The sequence below is a fragment of the Mustela nigripes genome, chromosome 1 (assembly GCF_022355385.1).
Source record: "Mustela nigripes isolate SB6536 chromosome 1, MUSNIG.SB6536, whole genome shotgun sequence".
Lineage (NCBI taxonomy): Eukaryota > Metazoa > Chordata > Mammalia > Carnivora > Mustelidae > Mustela > Mustela nigripes.
In genome coordinates, this window is record NC_081557.1 from 257,777,168 (window position 1) to 257,797,732 (window position 20,565).

The 20,565-nt window shown below is 35.2% G+C and overlaps 1 protein-coding gene across 1 annotated transcript in view; it reads right to left on the bottom strand.

The window, feature by feature from the left end:
• LOC132001804 (transmembrane protease serine 11G-like) overlaps positions 1-20,146 on the bottom strand; it is a 32,838-nt gene extending 12,692 nt beyond the window's left edge. Inside the window, exons 1-5 of the mRNA XM_059376724.1 lie at positions 20,131-20,146; positions 11,043-11,201; positions 9,618-9,736; positions 6,344-6,411; positions 5,594-5,754 (exon numbers count right to left, since the gene is read on the bottom strand). Coding sequence (XP_059232707.1) covers positions 5,594-5,754; positions 6,344-6,411; positions 9,618-9,736; positions 11,043-11,201; positions 20,131-20,146 — 523 coding nt within the window. The remainder of the gene's footprint in view (positions 1-5,593; positions 5,755-6,343; positions 6,412-9,617; positions 9,737-11,042; positions 11,202-20,130) is intronic.
• Between the last annotated feature and the right edge of the window lie 419 nt (positions 20,147-20,565).

Here is a 20,565-nt window from a genome sequence, read left to right on the forward strand (position 1 = left end):
TTACAGAGAGGAAGATTATAGCACTAAATGCTTATTTAGAAAAGATAAATGGGGCACCTGGGTGGGTCAGTGGGTTAAAGCCTCTGCCTTCAGCTCAGGTCATGATCCTGTGGTCCTGGGATCGAGACCCCCGCATCAGGCTCTCTGCTCGGCAGGGAGCCTGCTTCCTCCTCTCTCTCTGCCTGCCTCTCTGCCTACTTGTAATCTCCCTCAAATAAATAAAATCTTAAAAAAAAGAAAAAAAAGAAAAGAAAAGAGAAATGATCTCAAATCAGTATTCTTGAGTTACTAACAAAAAACAAACAGACAAACAGAAAAACAAGAGCAAAGTAAGCCTAAATTAAGGAAGAGGAAGGAAATAGTGAAGAACAAACCACTGATACACACATCAACATGGATGAACCTCAAGGACATTATGCTGAGTGGGAAAGGTCAATTTCAAAAAATACAAAGTGTATGATTTACATGACATTCATGAAATAATATAATTATAGAGATGGAGAAAGGATTAGTGGTTGCCAGAGGCTAGGAATGGGTAGAGGAGATGGGTGTAGTTATAAAGAGGTAACTCAGGGGAATCCTGTTATGGTACAGTTGAATATATTGAGTGTCGTAGTAGTTATGCAAGGCTACATACGTGATAAAATGGCATAGAGCTATACCTACACAAATGAGATCATATAAATGTGAAATCTGAATAAGCTCAATGGATTGTATTTATGCCAATTTCTTCGTTTTGATGTTGTGCTATAGTTGTATAAGATGTTAACATTACCAAAGGCCGGGGGGAGCATGCAAGTGCGTAAGATATCCAAGTACATTTTTTTGCAACTTCTTGTGAATCTATAATTATTTCAAAATATTTTTAAAAATCAAGCACCCTATATAAAATCAGTGCACTAAAATCAACTGTATTTCTATACAGGAACAATGAGAGAGAAGAAAGAGAAATTAGGGAGTTGATCCCATTTACAATTGCTTCAAAACGCATAAGAGACCTAGGAATAAACCAAATCAAAGGGGCAAAGGATCTGTACTCAGAAAACTATAGAACACTCATGAAATAAATTAAAATGACAAAAAGAAATGGAAAAAAGTTTCCGTGCTCATGGACTGGAAGAACAAATATTGTTAAAATATCTATGCTACTTCGAGCAATCTATACATTCAGTGCAATCCCTATGAAAATACTATCAACTTTTTTCACAGACCTGGAACAAATAATCCTAAAATTTGTATGAAACCAGAAAAGACCCTGAATAGCCAAAGAAATGTAGAAAAAGAAAACCAAAGCTGGTGGATCACGATCCTGGACTTCAAGCTATATTTCAAAGCTGTAATCATCAAAACAGTATATGGTACTGGCACAAAAACAGACACATAGATCACTGGAACAGTAATGGATCCTGAACTCTATGGTTAACTGATCTTTGACAAAGCAGGAAAGAATATCTAATGGAAAAGAGACAATCTCTTCAACAAATGGTGTTGGGAAAACTGGAGAGCCACATACAGAAGAATGAAACTGGACCATTTTCTTACACTGTACATAAAGATAAACTCAAAATGGATGAAAGACCTAAATGTGAGATAGGAATCCATTAAAATCCTAGAGGAAAACACAGGCAGTGACATCTGTGATCTCAGCTGCAGAAACTTCTTGCTAGACACATCTCCAAAGGCAAGGGGAACAATGGCAAAAATGATTATTGGGACTTTGTAAAGATAAAAAAAATTGCACAGCAAAGGAAACAGTTGACAAGAACAAAAGACATGAATGAACAGTTGACAAGAACGAAAGAATGGGAGGAGATATTTGCAAATGTCTTATCAGATAAAGGAGCAGTATCCAAAATTTATAAAAAAGTTATCAAACTTAACATCCCCAAAAAACAAATAATTCAGCCAAGAAATGGATAGAAAACATGAATAGACATTTCTCCAAAGGAGACATGTAAATATCCAACAGACACATGAAAAAGTGCTCCACATCACTCATCATCAGGAAAATACAAATCAAAACCACAATGAGATATCACCTCACACCAGCTGGAATGGCTAAAACTAATAAGCCAGGAAACGACAGGTGTTGGCAAGGATACGGAGAAAGGGGAACCCTCCTACACTGTTGGTGGGAATACAGGCTGGCCCAACCACTCTGGAAAACAGTATGGAGGTTCCTGAAAAAGTTGAAAATAGAGCTACTCTATGACCCAGCAATTGCACTACTGGGTATTTACTCCAAAGATACAAATGTAGTGACCCAAAGGGGTATCTGTTCTCCAATGTTTATAACAGCAATATCCACAATAGCCAAACTAAGGAAAGAGCCCAAATGTCCACTGACTGATGAATGGGTAAAGAAGATCTCTCTCTCTCTCTCTTTCATACACACACACACACACACACACACACACACACACACACACAGGAATACTACTCAGCCATCAAAAATGAAGTTTTGCCTATTTTCAATGATTTGGATAGAACTAGAGGGTATTATGCTAAGCGAAATAAGTCAGTCAGAGAAAGACAATTATCATATGATCTCACTCATATGCGGAATTTAAGAAACAAAATTGAAGATCATAGGGGAAGAAAGGAAAAAGTAAGACAGGATGAAATCAGAGAAGACAAATCTTAAGAGACCCAATCATAGGAAACAAACGGAAGGCTGCTAGAGGGTTGGTAGGTGGGGGCAAGGGATAACTGGGTGATGGACATTAAGGAGGGCATGTGATATAATGAGCACTGGGTGTTATAAAGAGTGATGAATCACCGAACTCTACCTCTGAAACTAATAATACACTATATATTAATAACTTCAATGAATTCAATTAATTAATTGAATTTAAATGAAAAGAAATAAATCAAGCATCCTGGAAGAAAGTCTGAATTATCTTTCTTTTCTTTTTATATACAATTTTAAACATTGTCATTTGAAGAACTAATCATATAGTGTGCAGTCCAAAAATGTAAGGGGAAACAATATATACCTTGGTATACCAAGGTATTCCCTTCTTTCCTTTTCTTTCCTTTCCTTTCCCTTCCTTTTCCTTGTCACTCAGAATCACTGGAGAGAATTCTGACTTCTATATAATGAGAAGAAAGGCCATACATATTTTATATTATGTAATATAAAATATATCATATTTTATATTATAAAGCACAAGGCTATACATTTTAGGAAAAAAATTCACCTAATTATCCATGAGCATTTCTACAATTTTTTGAATTCTAAAAGTCTACAATTTTTTTAATTCTACAATTTTTTAAAAGATCTACATGGACGGCTATTTAGCAAACTTGCACTTATTAACTCTGAAAGCCAAACTCAAAGCTTCCCTTGGAGCTTTAGTATGATCCTGTATAAGTTACTTTTGAGAGATTATATCAATATTTTCTGCATTGTTTCTTCTGTTTTAGACTTAAGATATTTGCCAACTAACTCTTCCAGTATTTGTGTTTTGGGGCCATGTGTGTGTTTTGGTTTTTTCAGTTACCTTTTTCAAGATATGTTATCAATTCTCCAACTTCCTAGGATCAGGGGTGCTAAAGATATCTGTGAAAGTCCATAAAATAATACATTACATTAAAATGTTTATACTTGTCCTTTTCAAAGCATTTTTAACTTTTTCCAAAGGAGTCTAACTTTCCAAAGTTTCATAGTTCCAAAGTTTCAAGTTTTTTAACTTTCCAAAGTTTCATAGTTGCTACTAATTTCATTTTGCAAAACAGGAACTAAGACAGTTTCAGTAACTTACCCCAGGCTGCCCTACTGTGGTTATCGTTGACATGGGTCTCCTGAGCTCTAGTCTAGGGTACTTCCTACCACTACCTTCAGACTTCCTCCTGGAATGCATTCCAGACATTTTTTTTCTACTGTATATACTGAAATTATTTCTATGAGTTTTGTTTTTAAAATGTTTATGTATTTTTTGTAGTTCTAAAGCTCTATATGGAAAGAATGGTCTAGTTTCCTCTGTGTTCTGTGGTGCTTGTTAAATTAAAGATTGCTTTTGTTTCCTGCCTACTTTCAAGAGAATGAGCTAGTTTATAGAGCTAAAGATAGGTTATTTTACAAATACCAATTTCCTGCTCTCTGCTGAGTTCTGTGCTAATCTTCGGGATGTGACTGTAACTACAGAAAACATATTTCCTGTGTTCAAGGACTTGTCAGTCTTTTGCATAAAAAGATGAAATAAAAAATAAACAAGTTAATTTCAGAATACCCTTGGTAAGCACAGAAAGGATGAATGATAAATCCAAGGAGACCATTCCATGGGAATGAAGAATGTCTTAACTGTAACTTGCTCTGATTGGCAAGAGATCTGGTGATGGAGAGTTTGCCACAGACACCTGAATAGACCAATCTCTCATCTTGATCCAGCAACACTATGAAGGACCTAAGTGCCCTAATACCACAAAGTCAGGGTGGACAGATCCAGAAATGATAGAGTTTAGGTTTGTAACATTTGGCTTAATGGGAGCTCAAGATTAAATTAAATTATTTTGAAAATCAAAACTTCACCCATACCTACTACATCCTTCAACAAAATGCTTTCTTCAGAAAGTCTTGTCTTTGCTATCTAAAGCACAGAGCACTGGATTCAGAGTCTTATTCTGTTCTATCTGCATGGTTCACAGAATTCAATGTTGGGCATGACTCAAGAAACTTCAAGTTCTTATCTTCAAGCCTTTTTTTTTCCCCCCCTTTTTGACTTTCACCAAACCTACAATGCAATCTTCTCTTCTGTCAGAATATTATGATATATCTGCTCTAGCCCTCTGGGACAGTTTTGGGGGGAAAACTACCAAGGGAAAACTTATTAGTAACTGTAATTACAAGTCAACCTTAGTGTCTCATTTCATAGCTTATACAAATTCTTGTTAAATATGGCAACTTCAAGGTTAGTATATGTTAGGTTAACAATAGCCTTGGAATTATCATGAGCTTTGTTTAATCTTATACCCCAAATATCTATTACGCAGTTGCTTATGCCTGTGAGGCAAATGACATGGTGCCTTTACGCCAGACACAGCTATCATCAGGGTCTGGCATTTTTCTTCTTGTCTCCTCCATGCCCTGGGCCAGTCCTATCCTGCATGCTGTAGGAAGGCTCATGATAGTGTCAGGAAAAAAATGACAAGTCTCCTTTCACAGGAGCCAAATCATGTTTGTATCCCTCAAGTGATTTCTGTGTTCACACCACTCTTCCATTCTGGATTCTGATTGGAGAGAGTGGTACGGCTGAAAGAACCAGGCACCACAGATTACTAGATCAGTAGCAGAGTTTAGGTTTTTATCTCATAAATGCTTAATTAATTTAAAGAACTCCACCAAAATCTTAAAAAAAAAAGAAATATTATATTTGGGTTACCATATAATTTTTGTCTCATACTTCTCTCCACACTAATCAAAGTAAGAAAATCTTTGGTGTTGATTGTGTGGAGATTGGTTTATTATCAAGTAAATGAGAAATTTAAAAATGAAAAGTGGTTTCATTTTATGGTGAAATAAAGCTTTCCCTGTAGATGAGAAGAATGTGAAAATGATAAACTCTAACAAGGGAAGGAAAATGGGATTTCTTGCCTTTCAGAAAAGGTAATGAAGTATCTATCTTCAAGAAGCTTTCATTTGATTTCAACTTCTGATGCAAAATGTTGTCAGCTTGCCTTTTTACTGTGTCTGCATGGTTAGAAGCAAACTGAAACTTAAGCAATACGTCTGTTTTCAAACCATCATTACTTGAACTGAAAAAGAAAAACACCAGAATCAATGAATGAGTAATTGCCTCATTTATAATTGTTTTATACTTTAGTATTTAAGCATTAGTTATATCTTCAAGAAAATACAACATGAGTACTTTATATATTATGCTGTTGTGGATTTCCTTCCTTCCTGTATCATATAGTTGTTAATACTGAAATTATCCCCTTCTTGTATAATTCAATCATATTCAGAGAAAGCAGAGTATCTTAGCATTCTATATTTTTTTCTGGAAAAATACATAAAAAATGCTTATTAAATCCATCAACTTTGTATGTGTGTATAAAGTAAGTAAAAAAGAGAAGAGTATTTTCAAGGATTACAAGATTCCTTTGCTGAATGCAATAGTCTTTAAGAGGACAACTGGTAGAATATGTTGTATCACTACCCAAGCTAAGAAGTTATTTCCTTATAAGTACTCTGTAAAGAAGAAATGACAATTAAATGTAATAATATTAAAATATTTTTGCTCTTGATAAATTTAAGATTTTTTAGATCCTGTCCACAAATCAAACAATGAAACATAAGTGATACAGTTTCCTTTTATCATAAAAATTAATTCGTTGTGATTACCTAAAGTCAACAACATGAGACTTGATGTAATGATGATTTAAACTGGATCTTCGAAATATATTCTCTATCTGAGAAAAGAAAACAGTGTAGAACTTTTTAAAACATCAATTCACATATTTCAACATATCACAAAAATGCCTGTATAAAATTCACAGTATTATTTCTAAGATTGTTTGCAACTATCCTCAGAAAACTCATTTGGGCATAATTCTCTTGTCATAAGGTCACCTCTAAAATTGGATGTTGATACTTGAACAACTTGTCACATGATCAAAGATGTCTGATATATATCAAGAGTTGAATTAAGCTAGGTATTTCAGTAGCCAGTATAAAAGATACATTAGGATGGAAGTGCTGAGACTGAATTTCTTTGAAAAATTTGATGGTGTATGGAATTAACAGCCACTATCAGTCAAGCTCAGTTATCATCATCATGGTTGTGATTGAAGGATCGGTTTTGTAGGCTTTAGTGAAGTTTTTGGACCATATTTTGATCCTGTGGTAGGTAAATGGAGGAGGGGATGAGAATGTATATTTATCAGGTACTTCCCTAAAAAGAATATACTTACCAAGAAACATACATGAAATGATTAATTAGAATAAGACAAAACTATACATGCCACTTGTATGTCATTTTAGTTGAATAAATACTTTTCACTCAACGAATTTATCAATTTTTTTTCTGGTAAAGTGCCATGTCATGTCATACTACATAGTTTGGTAAACATATTTATTGAAAAATAAATAGTTATTAAAAATGAATGACCAGGGCACCTGGGTGGCTCAGTGGGTTAAGCCTCTGCCTTTGACTCAGGTCATAATCCCAGGGTCCTGGGATTGAGCCCTGCATCGGGCTCTCTGCTCGGTGGGGATCTTGCTTCCCTCTCTCTCTCTGCCTGCCTCTCTGCCTACTTGTGATTTCTGTCTGTCAAATGAATAAATAAAATCTTTAAAAAAAATTGAATGACCACATGTTTTCCTTCCAATTATGAAGGGAAATTTGTTTTTTAAGGAAATAGTTTTATGTACACACATACATTTATTTGGCAAAACAAATACATGTTCATTGTAAAAAGTTATAAAAAGCAAGCAATACAGCAAAGTAAAGTGAAAAGCATTAAAATAATTTCCAAATCACGGTACAGAGAACCTGCTATTTACATTTTTGTTATGTACTTCCAGATTTTCTATATTCATTTATATATTTTTATATATGACCTTTACATATCTTACATATAATTGAAAGTTTTCTGCCTGCCTCCTTCCCTTTTCTTTCCAAATTCATCATTTTTTGCTGTCTTTTGAAATCACAGCTTTGTGAACCATACATTATAATTGAACATATAAAGAGTTTAGATTATTGAGTGCTACAAGAAGTTTCTAAAATTCATTTTAGGCACTAGTTTTAATCATTTCTCCTAGGACAGTATTTCCTAGGACAGTATTTCTAAATTAGTGGTCAGCAAATTCTAGCCTGTAGGGCAAATCCAGACAGCCACAGTTTTTGTCTGACCCATCATCTAGGAATGATCTTCACATTTTTTTAACAGTCAAAAAACCCAGAAGACGAATAATATTTTGTGACATCTAAGCATTTAACAAAATTCTACTTTCAGTGTCCATAAATAGTTTTATTGGACCATAGCCATACAAATTTGTTGATGTATTTCTCATGGCTGCTTTTGCATTACAATGATAGATTTAAAGAGTTTCAGAAACCACATAGCCTGCGAAGCTGAAAATACTTGACTATCTGGCATCTTAGAGAAAAAAAAAATTGCCAACTTCTGGTCTAAATTACTATACTTTCCTTCTTTATGTTGGCTCCATTTATACTCTAGAGGAGACGGCCAGTTCTAGTGAGTAGGCCATTTATTTACTAGTCATCTCACTGAAGTGTATTTTTATGGTCTTCCCATGTGGCAGACATAATTCCAGGCAACAGAAAATATGAGTAAGTAGACTTAGCCCCTCACAAATTCAGAGGGGCATAGACCTACAAAATCATAATGATGTTACAAGGTGGTAAGCACTTTAACAAAGGTGTATGAAAGTTATGTGAGAGCACAGGAAACAGATGCTAATGTTTATTCAGACATAATTTGTCATACTTTTTATTTGCAACATAAACCAGTCTTCAGGATAACTCAGAGAGATAGGAGAAATTATCTTTGTTTTGTAGTTGAAACTTTGAGGGCTAAAGTAGCTTTTCCAAAACTCATAAACTGTCAAGAAGTATAATTTGGATATGAATCTAGATGTTCTTGACTTCAAAGCTTAGATGTATGAAACTCAATATATTGCTTCCTACAAAAACTACACCTACCTTGATCAATTTTCTTTAATCAAAATTTCCTTCAGATGTATTTTTGAAAAGACATGCCAACCAACTCAGTTCCTTCCTTTAATTCATTTCATCAGCTCATTTTTGTTGGGAAATGGATAAAGAACCTGGCAAGAATGATCTGTCATCTTTGGTCAGTGCTAGGCTCAGTAGAAGCTGTGTACACAACTGAAGTCTTCAGTAGAAGAGCTTGTCTGTATGTTTATGTGGTATATTTTCAGGAATAAAGGTTTTGTGTAAGGTGCCTAATGAGAAATGTATTAGGGTCATACACACATTAGGTGCTTAATAATACAGTGATACGTAGTAGTGTATCACTGTATCATTGTGTCTAAATGATTGAACTGTGTTTCCAGATTACTCTATTAATTTGTTTTTCTTTGTATTTGAGCTTTCTGTTGGGATCCTATTATTCAGTCTTTGGTGCAATTATTCTTTGCCCTGTTTTATTTTCCAATTTTAAAGTTGCCAGGATTAGCAAACAAAAATATGGTTAAGTTTTAATTTCAGATAAAAAATGGGTCATTTTTAGTATAGGCATGTTTAAAATGTTGAATGAAATATATTTTCAGTAGGATTAAAATTAAAAGTTCACTGAGAGGGGCATCTGGGTGGCTCAGTGGGTTAAAGCCTCTGCCTTTGGCTCAGGTCATGATCCCAGGGTCCTGGAGTTGAACCCTGCATCAAGCTCTCTGCTCAGCGGGGAGCCTGCTTCACCCTCTCTCTCTGCCTGCCTCTCTGCCTACTTGTGATCTATGTCTGTCAAATAAATAAATAAAAATCTTTAAAAAAATTGAAGTTCACTAAGAATTTTATATTTTATCTGGCATCCCCAACATAGATATAATTTGATATTATCGGCTTATCTCTTACTTTATTTTAAACTTCTTCACCAAAGTATTGTCAGAGTAGGAGTGATGACAGACTTACTTCATTATTGACTTTTTGTTTCAAGTCTCTTCTCATTTTTGAGTGTTCAGCTGAAAAGTCAGGATTATATTCAATACTGGGGATCTGGAATGAGGTCTGGTAATAGTAAAATTTCTGATCTGGAAGGGAGAACAAAAATGGATGGTTTCTCTTTAGTTCATTTGAACTGCATAAATATCAAAGTAGAAGCAATAACATGCAAAAAAGTCTTATAATGACGAACTCTTGGGAATTAAACATGTGATAACTATGGCCAATACCCCCCTTTTTTTTAAACTAAAATTGGTATATAATATTATACTAATTTCAGGTATATAATATAATAATTTGATATTTGTATATACTCCATATATGCATATATATATGTGATATACATACATGTATATCATATCTTCTTTATGTGTTCATAGTTGGACACTTAAGTTGTTTTTGTATCTTGGCTATTGTAAATAATGTTGCAGAGGACTTGGGAGTGTATATGTCTTTTCAAATTAGTGTTTTTATTTTCTTCAGATAAATGCCCAGAAGTAGATTAGCTAACTCATCTGGTAGGTCTATTCTTAATTTTTTGAGGAATTCCCATACTGTTTCCCACAGTGGCTGTACCAATTTATACTCTAACAGTGTACAAGGTTTCCCTTTTTTCCCACATCCTTGTCAATACTTGTTACTTTTCTTTTTGATACTAGCCATGCTAACAGGTATGAGGTGATATTTCATTGTGGTTCTGATTTATATTTCCCTGATGATGAGTAGATGTTGAGTATCTTTTCATGTGCCTATTAGCCATTTGTATATCTTTTTTGGAAAAATGTCTATTCAGGTTTTCTGCCCATTCCCAAACTGGATTGTCTGGCTTTTTGCTATTGAGTTATTTGAGTTCTTTATATATTTTGGATATTAATCCTTTATCATATATATGATTTGCAAGCATTTCTAACTCATTTTTAATATCACATGTTTTCATAGTCATGTGGTTGTCAGTTGTTTTATGACAAAATTATTACCTGTTAGTGTAATAGCTTAAATTCATAAATTTAAGCTATTAATTAGATCATGATAGAATGTAATATATTCTCATAAGTTAACCTTGAAGTCAGAATTGCTACTAAAATAATGTTTTTACTTTCAGTGCATTAAATATTATTAAACTATATAATAGCATAAGATGTATTGCATTGTTCACGAGGTAATATTATGTGAGCCAGTTAAACTTTTAAATGCTAGAATTAATTTTTATAAAGGATGATCATTTCCCAAATGTAGATATGTTTATACCAATACTGCATTCTGCAAAGCTTACATATATTTAAGAAAATTATTGTTGCAATGAAAATTACACTTCAAAATATTAGAAAATACTAGGGTTGAAATAGATTGAGTAGATCTTCAAGTTTTTAAAAGAATACAATGGGATAGACTTACCAAACGCCAAAAAATAAACAAGGAGACCGATGATTATCGCTAGAACCAACACAACAGCTGTGACAATAAGGGCTGTCATCCACGGTCTCAGTGAACTTGTCCTTCGACCCAATATTGCTGGCCTTTTGAGAGAGAGTTGTGTATTAAAGTCAAACAGAACTTAAATGCTAAAACCTTAGTTTTGCCTAGTTTTGATATAGAATGTTTTTTTCTAGAATTTGTGTTTAGCCCATATTGCATTTGGTAATACCTGAATATATTGTTCTATAAAGTTAGAAAAATACTGACAATGAAAAATATCACTGATTGACATTTGACTTTATATTTCGATTTTAAAAAGTCAGAATTATATAGCAGTTAACTACTGTTTCATATACTTCCTGGTTCATCATGCTAATGTTCTGAAATATGTTTTTCTTTGTAAATGGTCAAATAACATATATTTGGTTCATGGGCTTCAAATCCAAAAAGCCTCAAAGAATGAGGGCTTCTGGGTCACTCTTCTCATTTTGGCATGAACCAACAAGGCTCAGAGTGATTACTAAACCCTTGGAGTTGGACACAGTCAATGATATGATATTAGCAATGTAATGGGACAAATGTCACTATACTTGTGGTAAACATAGCAGAATGCATAAACTTAGCAATTAGTAGTTGTACATGTGAAATAATATAACATTGTATATAACTATACCTAAATAAAAAATAATAATAAAGATAAAACCTCAAAATTGGATGTTGAGGGAGTTGGAACTGGGTTTTGGGCTTTTGGAAATTTTTTCAAAACTCTATACTTAATCCTATAATCTCCGTTTATAAAACGAATAATCTGTAATGCATATGAAAAGCATCTAAAATAGGATGGGTTGGAGAAAAGAAAATAGAACTCTAAGGAAGAAATAATAGGTAAACCAAAAAGAGATCACCAATATAATGAACAAACAAATAAATAGTGATAGCTCAGATCTTTGGACCCAGGGACTTCATGGTGTGAGAACCACTGGTGTATTTGATGAATATCTATTTCATAGTGTTATAAGATTTCAGACCTATGATTTTTAACCGATGGTATTAGGTAAGATAAGGCTGTATTTACTTTAGTAAATAATTAATCAATTTAAAGAAAAATATTAAGGCAATAATGATACTAGTAGTATGTAAATATGGTAAAAAGCATGAAAGTTGTATATAAATGACTGACATTTGGGAAACCTATGTGGAGTCAGAGAAATGTGACAAAGTTCTGTCCCTATCCCAGAATCAGAGCCCACAGCCTAGAGACCAAATCTGCACAATTACGGAGTTGAGGCAGGCCAGAATGAGACTGGCATGGGTTGTCCCAGAAGATCTAATTCACAGGAGCACTGGGCAAGAATATGGCTCTGAAAGTTAAATATACTATTCTGATAAAATTATACATGAAAAAGCAGAAAAAAGAATTACCTTCTCTGGGTTGGTAGATGGCTGTGGTAAAGTAGAAAGTAGATCCCCACTTACTAATCAAAGATATCAACTGAGAGAGCCGTTTTGGCATCAACAATCTGAAAAAAGTGGGGATACTTCTGTATTCTGGTATCTGGGCAAAGAAGCTACAGGCAATTTCCTCACCCCAGAACCATCAACCTGAGCTCTGTTAAGTATCTCAGTCAGGTAGAACTAGTTCTTAGTTCTGCTGTGTTTCTGGAAAGATCTAGAGTTACCCTGGCTTGCTACTCTTTGGTTGGTATCAAGACAAGATTATTAAAATCTACAGACATCTGACGTATCTTTAGAAGAGCGGGGGTCCTGCTGGGGCAAGGAAAGAACTGATGAAAATATTTACCATCTTTACTAATAGAAGATCATAGGTAATTATGAGCTCATTCAGTTAACATTTACCAAGTTTCTTCTGTGTGCCGAATACTTTCTGTTTGGGATTGAAAAATGAATAAGACATACTGTCCTATCTTTAAGAACATGTGATCTAGTGACACACTAAGTAACCAGTAAAATACAAGTGATAAATGTCGTGATGGAATTATGCCCAATAAGTTATGAGACATGAGTTGGTACAAATGGTTTTGCTTAGAGACCTTATCCTTTGAACTGTGATTTGGAAGCTGAGGAGGAGGAATCAGCAAGAATGATGGGTACGTCAAGAAGAGGGAAAGCATAAACAAAGACCAGGAGACAGGAGACAAGGACAAAGATTTCTCAAGGACAGACATAAGGAAGTAGAATTTATGAACGAGAATAGAGGTAAACCTAATCAATGCATGTGTTCATTAGCTAACTGAGTAAACATTTATTGAACATTGCTATGCACAAAACAGGAATATAATGAAGAATCTTCAATACATCTTCCTCTCAAGGAACTTAGAGTCTATAGGGAAGGAACACAGTGTACACAAATTGCTACTAGAGTGATAGAGTATTTCTAAGAAAATTTCAGAGGACTAATGATTTCTCTTTGGAAGAAATAATGGTTGAAAATGATAATTTTTTCAAGTTAAAAAATGCTGGGCCCATCTTCTCACTGTCTTCTCTTCGGAGTCCAATACAGAAAACCGTTGATAGGGAGGAAGTTTATTTTACAACAGAACTCTCATTATCAAAAGGGTGTGGTTTCCTGTTGAACTTCTAACACCAGACACGTCATTGTGACTTATGTATGGGTCACAGTTGAAAAATTGTTTGAGTACATTTTCTTAATTATGTAGACATGCACAAAATATTTATTCCTAGATATTTTTTAAAAAATTAAATATTTTTTTCTCACTGATTTTTTTCAGTACTGATCTAATTTTAACTTACACATTAATTAATTTCAATGGCTGATATCAGTGATTATTCCAGATTGGTGGACCCTGAACCTCATAGGTACTTGGTAAATATTTGTCTACTAAATAAAATAATGTGTCATAAAAGAGGAGTTGACCCTAAACTATTTGTAACACAAAAACTATTTTTAGCAGAGAGTTTTGTTAGAGATGAATTAGGACAAAAAACAAGCATAAGCATTTACCTGAAATCAAGATACAGTTACAAATTTTGCACTTAAAAATCTCTAAAAGACAATTCTCTCCTTCTCTTTCCTTTCTAGTTTCTTCCTCCCCCTAATCCTTCCAATTCAAAGAATTAATTTTGGTCGGATTTATCCCAGACAGATGACTAAACAGATTCACTACAGTGTAGGAAAAACCAGCCTTAGAGAAGACTTTGACATTCAAACAAACAAACAAAACAATATAAGTGACCTCACCTTTGAGGTTTTTATGCCAAAGCAAAGAGGAGCAGTGACAAAAGCTATTCATCCAAGCAGGTCAATCTAGAAAACCTTTCACAAAGAGTCAAAGCATTGATCTCTCCCCTGCCTTTGGTAACATTCTGAGTGGTTCATTATCCAGACTCTCATGGGAGGTAGTTCCTGAACCAAAGCTCAGCAGAATGGAATGGACTCTTCTTGCTCTTATCAGTGTCAGCCAGTCAATGTCACAATTTTATTTTACCAAGGTATATATTCAGGTTCTTCCCTTTAGATAACTCTCCTAGCATCTATTATTTTTCTTGGAGCTTTTAAAATGCTTTATATAACCAAAATATTGTCCCTCAGTGATTCAAAGATGAGAGAGAAAAGGATTTCTTTTTGCCACAGCCATGGCCACATTTGAAGGGTTTATGGTCTCTGAAAGAGGTTGTTCATAGTAGTTGGGAGTGTGGGTTCTGCAGCCAGTCTACCCAATTTTTTATCCCAGCTCCACTACTATGGGACCTTGGGCATTCAATCTCATTGTGTCTCAGATCCTTTTACCAAATGGGGGTAATAATACTCATTTTGTGGGATTATTGCAAAGACTAAATGAGTTAATTTACATATGAGCACTTGGAATAGTTACTAAAACATGGTGAAGACTTAGGAGTTTTGGTTATTTATTTATTTATTTATTTAAATTATCAAAAGCAGCAGAAAAAGATACCAAGGAGTTTGTACTTGATGAAATGGAGTGAGCTGGTGAAAAGCATGTGCTGATAGTGGATGTGCTATTTATGAAGGAAAGAGATAAGAACTGTTGCCCAGGACCTTGATATATAAGTGACAACACAGGAAAGAAACTATGCACAGACTGGGAAGCCCCTAGGGAGACTATCAAAGCCCTGATGATTTCCATGCAGAATTCTGGCAGATAACAGGGTCTAAGCTTGAGAGAAGGGGGACTACCAGAGCCTTCAAGAGAAATCCCAGGTTTCAGAGGTAGGCATAATCAGACTTTCACATTCGGAGCATCCATAGGGAAAAAATTACAATAATGGGTATGAGAAAGCTTAAGACAAGACAAGATGGGTGAATCATCTGGATGGGGTTTTAATCCATTGGCCAGGGAAGGCAGAATAACTCTGGAAGAAAGCTGTTGTTATGCAAATATCAGGAGGTGATGGTATTATTATTCATAATAACAGTGGCTTAGCGGTGATGATGATGATGATTTTAATTGTAGCACCAGATGTGATGAGACTTGCATAAAATCTGTGATGTGAGTAGAAATACTAACTAAAAGTTGTGCGGAAGATTAAATGAAGATTTGTGCTTCCTTTTATGTTTCATGTTCTGACAAGCTGTGTGTCTTGTTTCTGTAACTCTACATTATGCAAATAAGAAAGACATAATGTTTCATAAATGAAAAGTTGACTGATGTCATAATTAAAATAGCTGGTGTTTTAGTTGATAAGAGTTCAAAAGGGGGTAATCAAGAGCAGAGAGAGCTACTCTCCAAATTCTGCTCATTAATGCAAATTTACATGGTGAAGTTCCATGAGAAGCTTTTCCTTGAAGGAAATTTTAAAGTACTGAGGCAATTAAAACCTGATGAGGACCAAAAAGGATGTGTAAGCCATTGACCTGGGCTACTGAAGATAAAGTGGCCAGAATGGTACTGCACCCACTTTGGCCAACACAGCTTATTTTATCGGTACGTTTTCCCTCTCTTACTAATATATATATATATATAAAAATTAAATTGAATTACTTTTTGTGTGTGTGTGTTCCAAAATTCATCATTTATGCACCACACCCAGCACTCCATGCAATACATGCCCTCCTTAATACCCACCACCAGGCTTACCCAACCCCTCAGATTTCCCCCAACTCATTTCTCCTCCCCATCTCTCAATGTCCTCTGTGTTATTCCTTATGCTCCACAAGTAAGTGAAACCATATGATAATTGACTCTCTCTGCTTGACTTATTTCACTCAGCATAATCTCTTCCAGTCCAATCCATGCTGATACAAAAACTGGATAGTCATCCTTTCTGATGGAGGCATAATACCCATTGTATATATGGACCATATCTTCTTTATCCATTCATCCGTTGAAGGGCATCTTGGTTCTTTCCACAGTTTGGCAACTATGGCCATTGCTGCTATGGACACTGGGGTACAGATGGCTCTTCTTTTCACTACATCAGTTTTTTTTTTTTGGGTAAATACCCAGTAGTGCAATTGTGGGGTCATAGGATAGCTCTATTTTTAATTTCTTAAGGAATCTCCACACTATTTTCCAAAGTGGCTGTACCAACTTGCATTCCCACCAACAGTGTAGGAGGGTTCCCCTTTCTCCACATCCTCTCCAGCACTTGTTGTTTACTGTCTTGTTGATTTTGGCCATTTTAACTGGGGTAAGGTGGTATCTCAATGCGGTTTTGATTTGAATCTCCCTGGTGGCTAATGATGATGAACATTTTTTCATGTGTCTGTTAGCCATTTGTGTGTCTTCTTTACTAAGATTATTAGTTAAGCATCATTTATCCTTAATCATTCTTTTCCTACTGTGGTTTAACAACAAATTTTGACCTCCACAAAAAAGCAAGTTTTGTTTTGAACATTGTAGCATGCTCTGATGTACTGGCTACAAAAACTTTTTAATGAACAAGTTCTACTGTCACTATAATGACCAGTGGGAAATACATGATTACACTCATATGTAAAATTTGAGAAACAAAACAGATGAACATAGGGGAAGGAAAGGAAAAATGAAATAAGAGGCAAACAGAGAGGGAGGCAAAACACGAAAGACTCTTAAATGTAGAGAATAAACTGAGGGTTGCTGGAAGAGAGATAGGTGGGGAGATGGACAATAAATGGATGATGGGTGTTATGGAGGGCGCTTGCTGGGATGAACACTGGCTGTTATATGTAAGTGATGAATCACTAATTGTACTCTTGAAACCAATACTATACAATATATTAACTTGAATTTAAATAAAAATAAATAAAATAACATAAAATTTAAAATGTGAAAAGAAAATGAAGGAAAGCCTTTCTTGAGTCAGAAAAAACTGTTGAAAGAAGGGTGTGATACTGCTGGAGAAGTCACATGAGTGTCAAAAAGGAAGGGTAATGATAGGTAGGAAACTGACAGGTTCAGTGAACAATAACTGTCAGGAGTTTTTACATCTAGTCAAAACATATTTTGAGCTGCCAGAGCTTTTTAGTGTCTTCCTTCCTTCCTTCCTTTGTTACTTTAGCAGCTTTATTGAGATATAATTCTTATGCCCTACAGTTCACTCATTTAAAGCGTACAACTCGATGGTTTTTAGGTTTTAGTGTATTCCAAAAATTGTTTAACATCACGACAATCAATTTTCAAACCTTTATCACCGTATACAGAAACTCTGTACCCATTAAGAGTCTCTCTCTATTTTTTTCCTAACTCCCCGACTCTAGACAGCCATAAATCTATTCTCTGTCTCTACAGATTTGTTTATTCTTGACATTTCACATAAACAGAATTATGTGACCTTTTGTATTTGTCCTCCATCACTTAGCATAATATTTTCAAAATTTATCAATGTGATGGCATGTATTACCCCATGCTGGTTTCCATAGTGGAAGGTAGGACTTCATTTGTGTTTATTGCCAAATAATAATCCATTTTATGATATGTTATATTTTATTTGTCCCTTGTTCAGCTAATGGAGACTTGAATTGTTCCTACTTTTTGGCTGTTATGAATAATGCTGCTGTAAACATTCATGTTCAAATTTTTGTGTGGACATGTGTGTTCATTTATTTTTCATATAGAGATAAGAGTGGAACTTCTGGGTCATACGATAACTCTATGCTTAACATTAAGAAGAACTGCTAAACTTTTCCAAAGTGTCTACACAATTTTACATTCCTATCAACAATGTAAAAATTTCTCCACATCTTCATTAATCTTTTCTGTTTTTCTCTTTCCCTTTCCATGGTAGCTTTTGGTTTTCTTTTCTTCCTTCTACTCATTTCTTCTGCTTTGTTCTTATGGTATCACCTTCTTTCCACCGTAATCTGTTCATTTCGTGTTAAACTCTTCCTTTACTTCCTTTACTTTTTTAAATCACATTTTTAAAAAGCAAGTATATGTGTTAATAAAATTATCTATAATTTTCTAGATTACCCACTTTCTGGAACTCAGAATCATAGAACATTTCCCTTGCACAACTGCTTCACGAAGCCAGTCAACTTCTGAATGGTCTTTCCCATTTGGCCCCTTCTTTTCATGTCCTTTACACCATCCTACTTCAGGCATTAGATGTATTTCATCTGGACAATCACAGTAGCCATTAATAGATCTCTTTATCTATTAATTAATTATCTAGATAATTTCCCCTTAAATACATTCTACAATGTTGCTACCAGAATTATTTTCCAAATATACAGTTCTAATAGTGTGACTCTGTCATTCAAAATCTCTCAAATATTTCTCATTATGCAGACCTAAACTCGCTGGATTGTATTCATTCATTCATCCAATCATTCATTGAGGAAATATTTAGAGAGACCTCATTATGTGCTAAGAGCTGATTCTGCTCCCGGAAAAACTGTGGCAAACAAGACTGGCAAGTTTCCTCCTTTTGTGACGCTCACAAGCTAGTGGAAGGAGGCCAAAAATAAAACAAGCCAAAGAATAAATCTCAACTCTTGAAAACAAAGTGTATTAATGAATAGAGAGCGAATGGAAGCTAGGGGGAGAGGGTGCTTAACTGAGTAGTGGGGAGTTATCCCTGGAGAGATGCCGTTTCAGCTGAGAGATGAATTGCGAAGATGAATTGAGAAGTGAATTGGGAAGCTTCTAGAAGAGCTAGGTAAAGAGCAACAAGGTGGCAGCAAGTTTCTAGAGACGGAACAAAGGTGATCTTCCTGAGTTCCTGAAAGAAATCAGGCCAGAGTGCTGGATCATGGTAGATCCAAGAAAGAGGAGAAAAAGTTCAGCCAGAGAGACAAGCAAGGATCAGATCACGGACCCTGAAGGTGATGGCAAAGTACTGATAATTCGAAGAGTTATAGGAACCCACTGGACAACTTTAAATATAGGTAGTGTCTTTCATTTATTGTGTCTAACTTACTTTTGGGTTCTTACTTTCCTGCACATGTGCTAGTCTGTTCCTTACATTCACCCCTTCTGCCTCAAATATTCTCTTTCTCTGTGTTTCTAACCTCCTCTTTTTGCAGCTGCTGGCATTACCATTACTGGAAACCTTTCAGTGTGCTACTTGAATGCCTTCTCCTTTTAAGGTCCAGTTCCTTTCACTGCAATCCTATTCCAGTTAGAAGCAACCTTGAAGCTTCCTCTACATATTTCGCTCTACAACAAAATTGGTCATGTTCTGTTTCATGTTCTGGTGCCACTGTGTCCTTCTCCCCACCTCAGCTGCCCAGTCTCATACTATGCTCTATGTCTTGTCATTGCCAATAGTATCAATTCCTCCATAATCTAAATTTATTTATTTTTAATTTTTATTTTTTTAAGATTTTATTTATTTATTAGAGAGAGAGAGAGAGATCACAAGTATGCAGAGAGGCAGGCAGAGAGAGAGGAAGGGAAGCAGGCTCCCTGCTGAACAGAGAGTCCGATGTGGGGCTCGATCCCAGGACTCTGGGATCATGATCTGAGCCGAAGGCAGAGGCTTTAACCCACTGAGCTACCCAGGTGTCCCCTCCATAATCTAAATTTAATCACCTAACTCTGCAACTACCACAACTGCCTTAGTACCCCACTGGGACTTATACACCACACATCCTACTATGTTTTCACTGTCTCCCGTCACTCTCATGTTGGCATTGCTCTCTTACTTGGCAAAAAGCCCATGGTCCCTAATTCTACTCATTCCTGGCATACCTCTTCAGTCTTGGAGTCTTCTCTCTTTATATCATTTAATCATCATATAGCAAAACTCCAACCATGGCTAAAAACAAATTACACCTACTTTGTGTTTATATAAACATGGCTGGGAAAAAATACTCAATTTTGCTGATGAGTCTCATTTTAAATTGCCGGAGCACTAACTTCAAGTTGGTCGTAATGCTTCCTAGGCATCATACTTCCTTAGTTATTCTTTCTCCTACTGTGAGAAATAGAAGATTATTTCATACTTTATATTCTCAAATCTTTAATACCTCCTCTTTCATCTTCACCCTCAGCTGATGGCCTTAAAACCATTTCACTGAGAAAATAGAAATAATTAGAAGATAGCATCCATTAACCCATCAGCTATCACCATTGTGTTT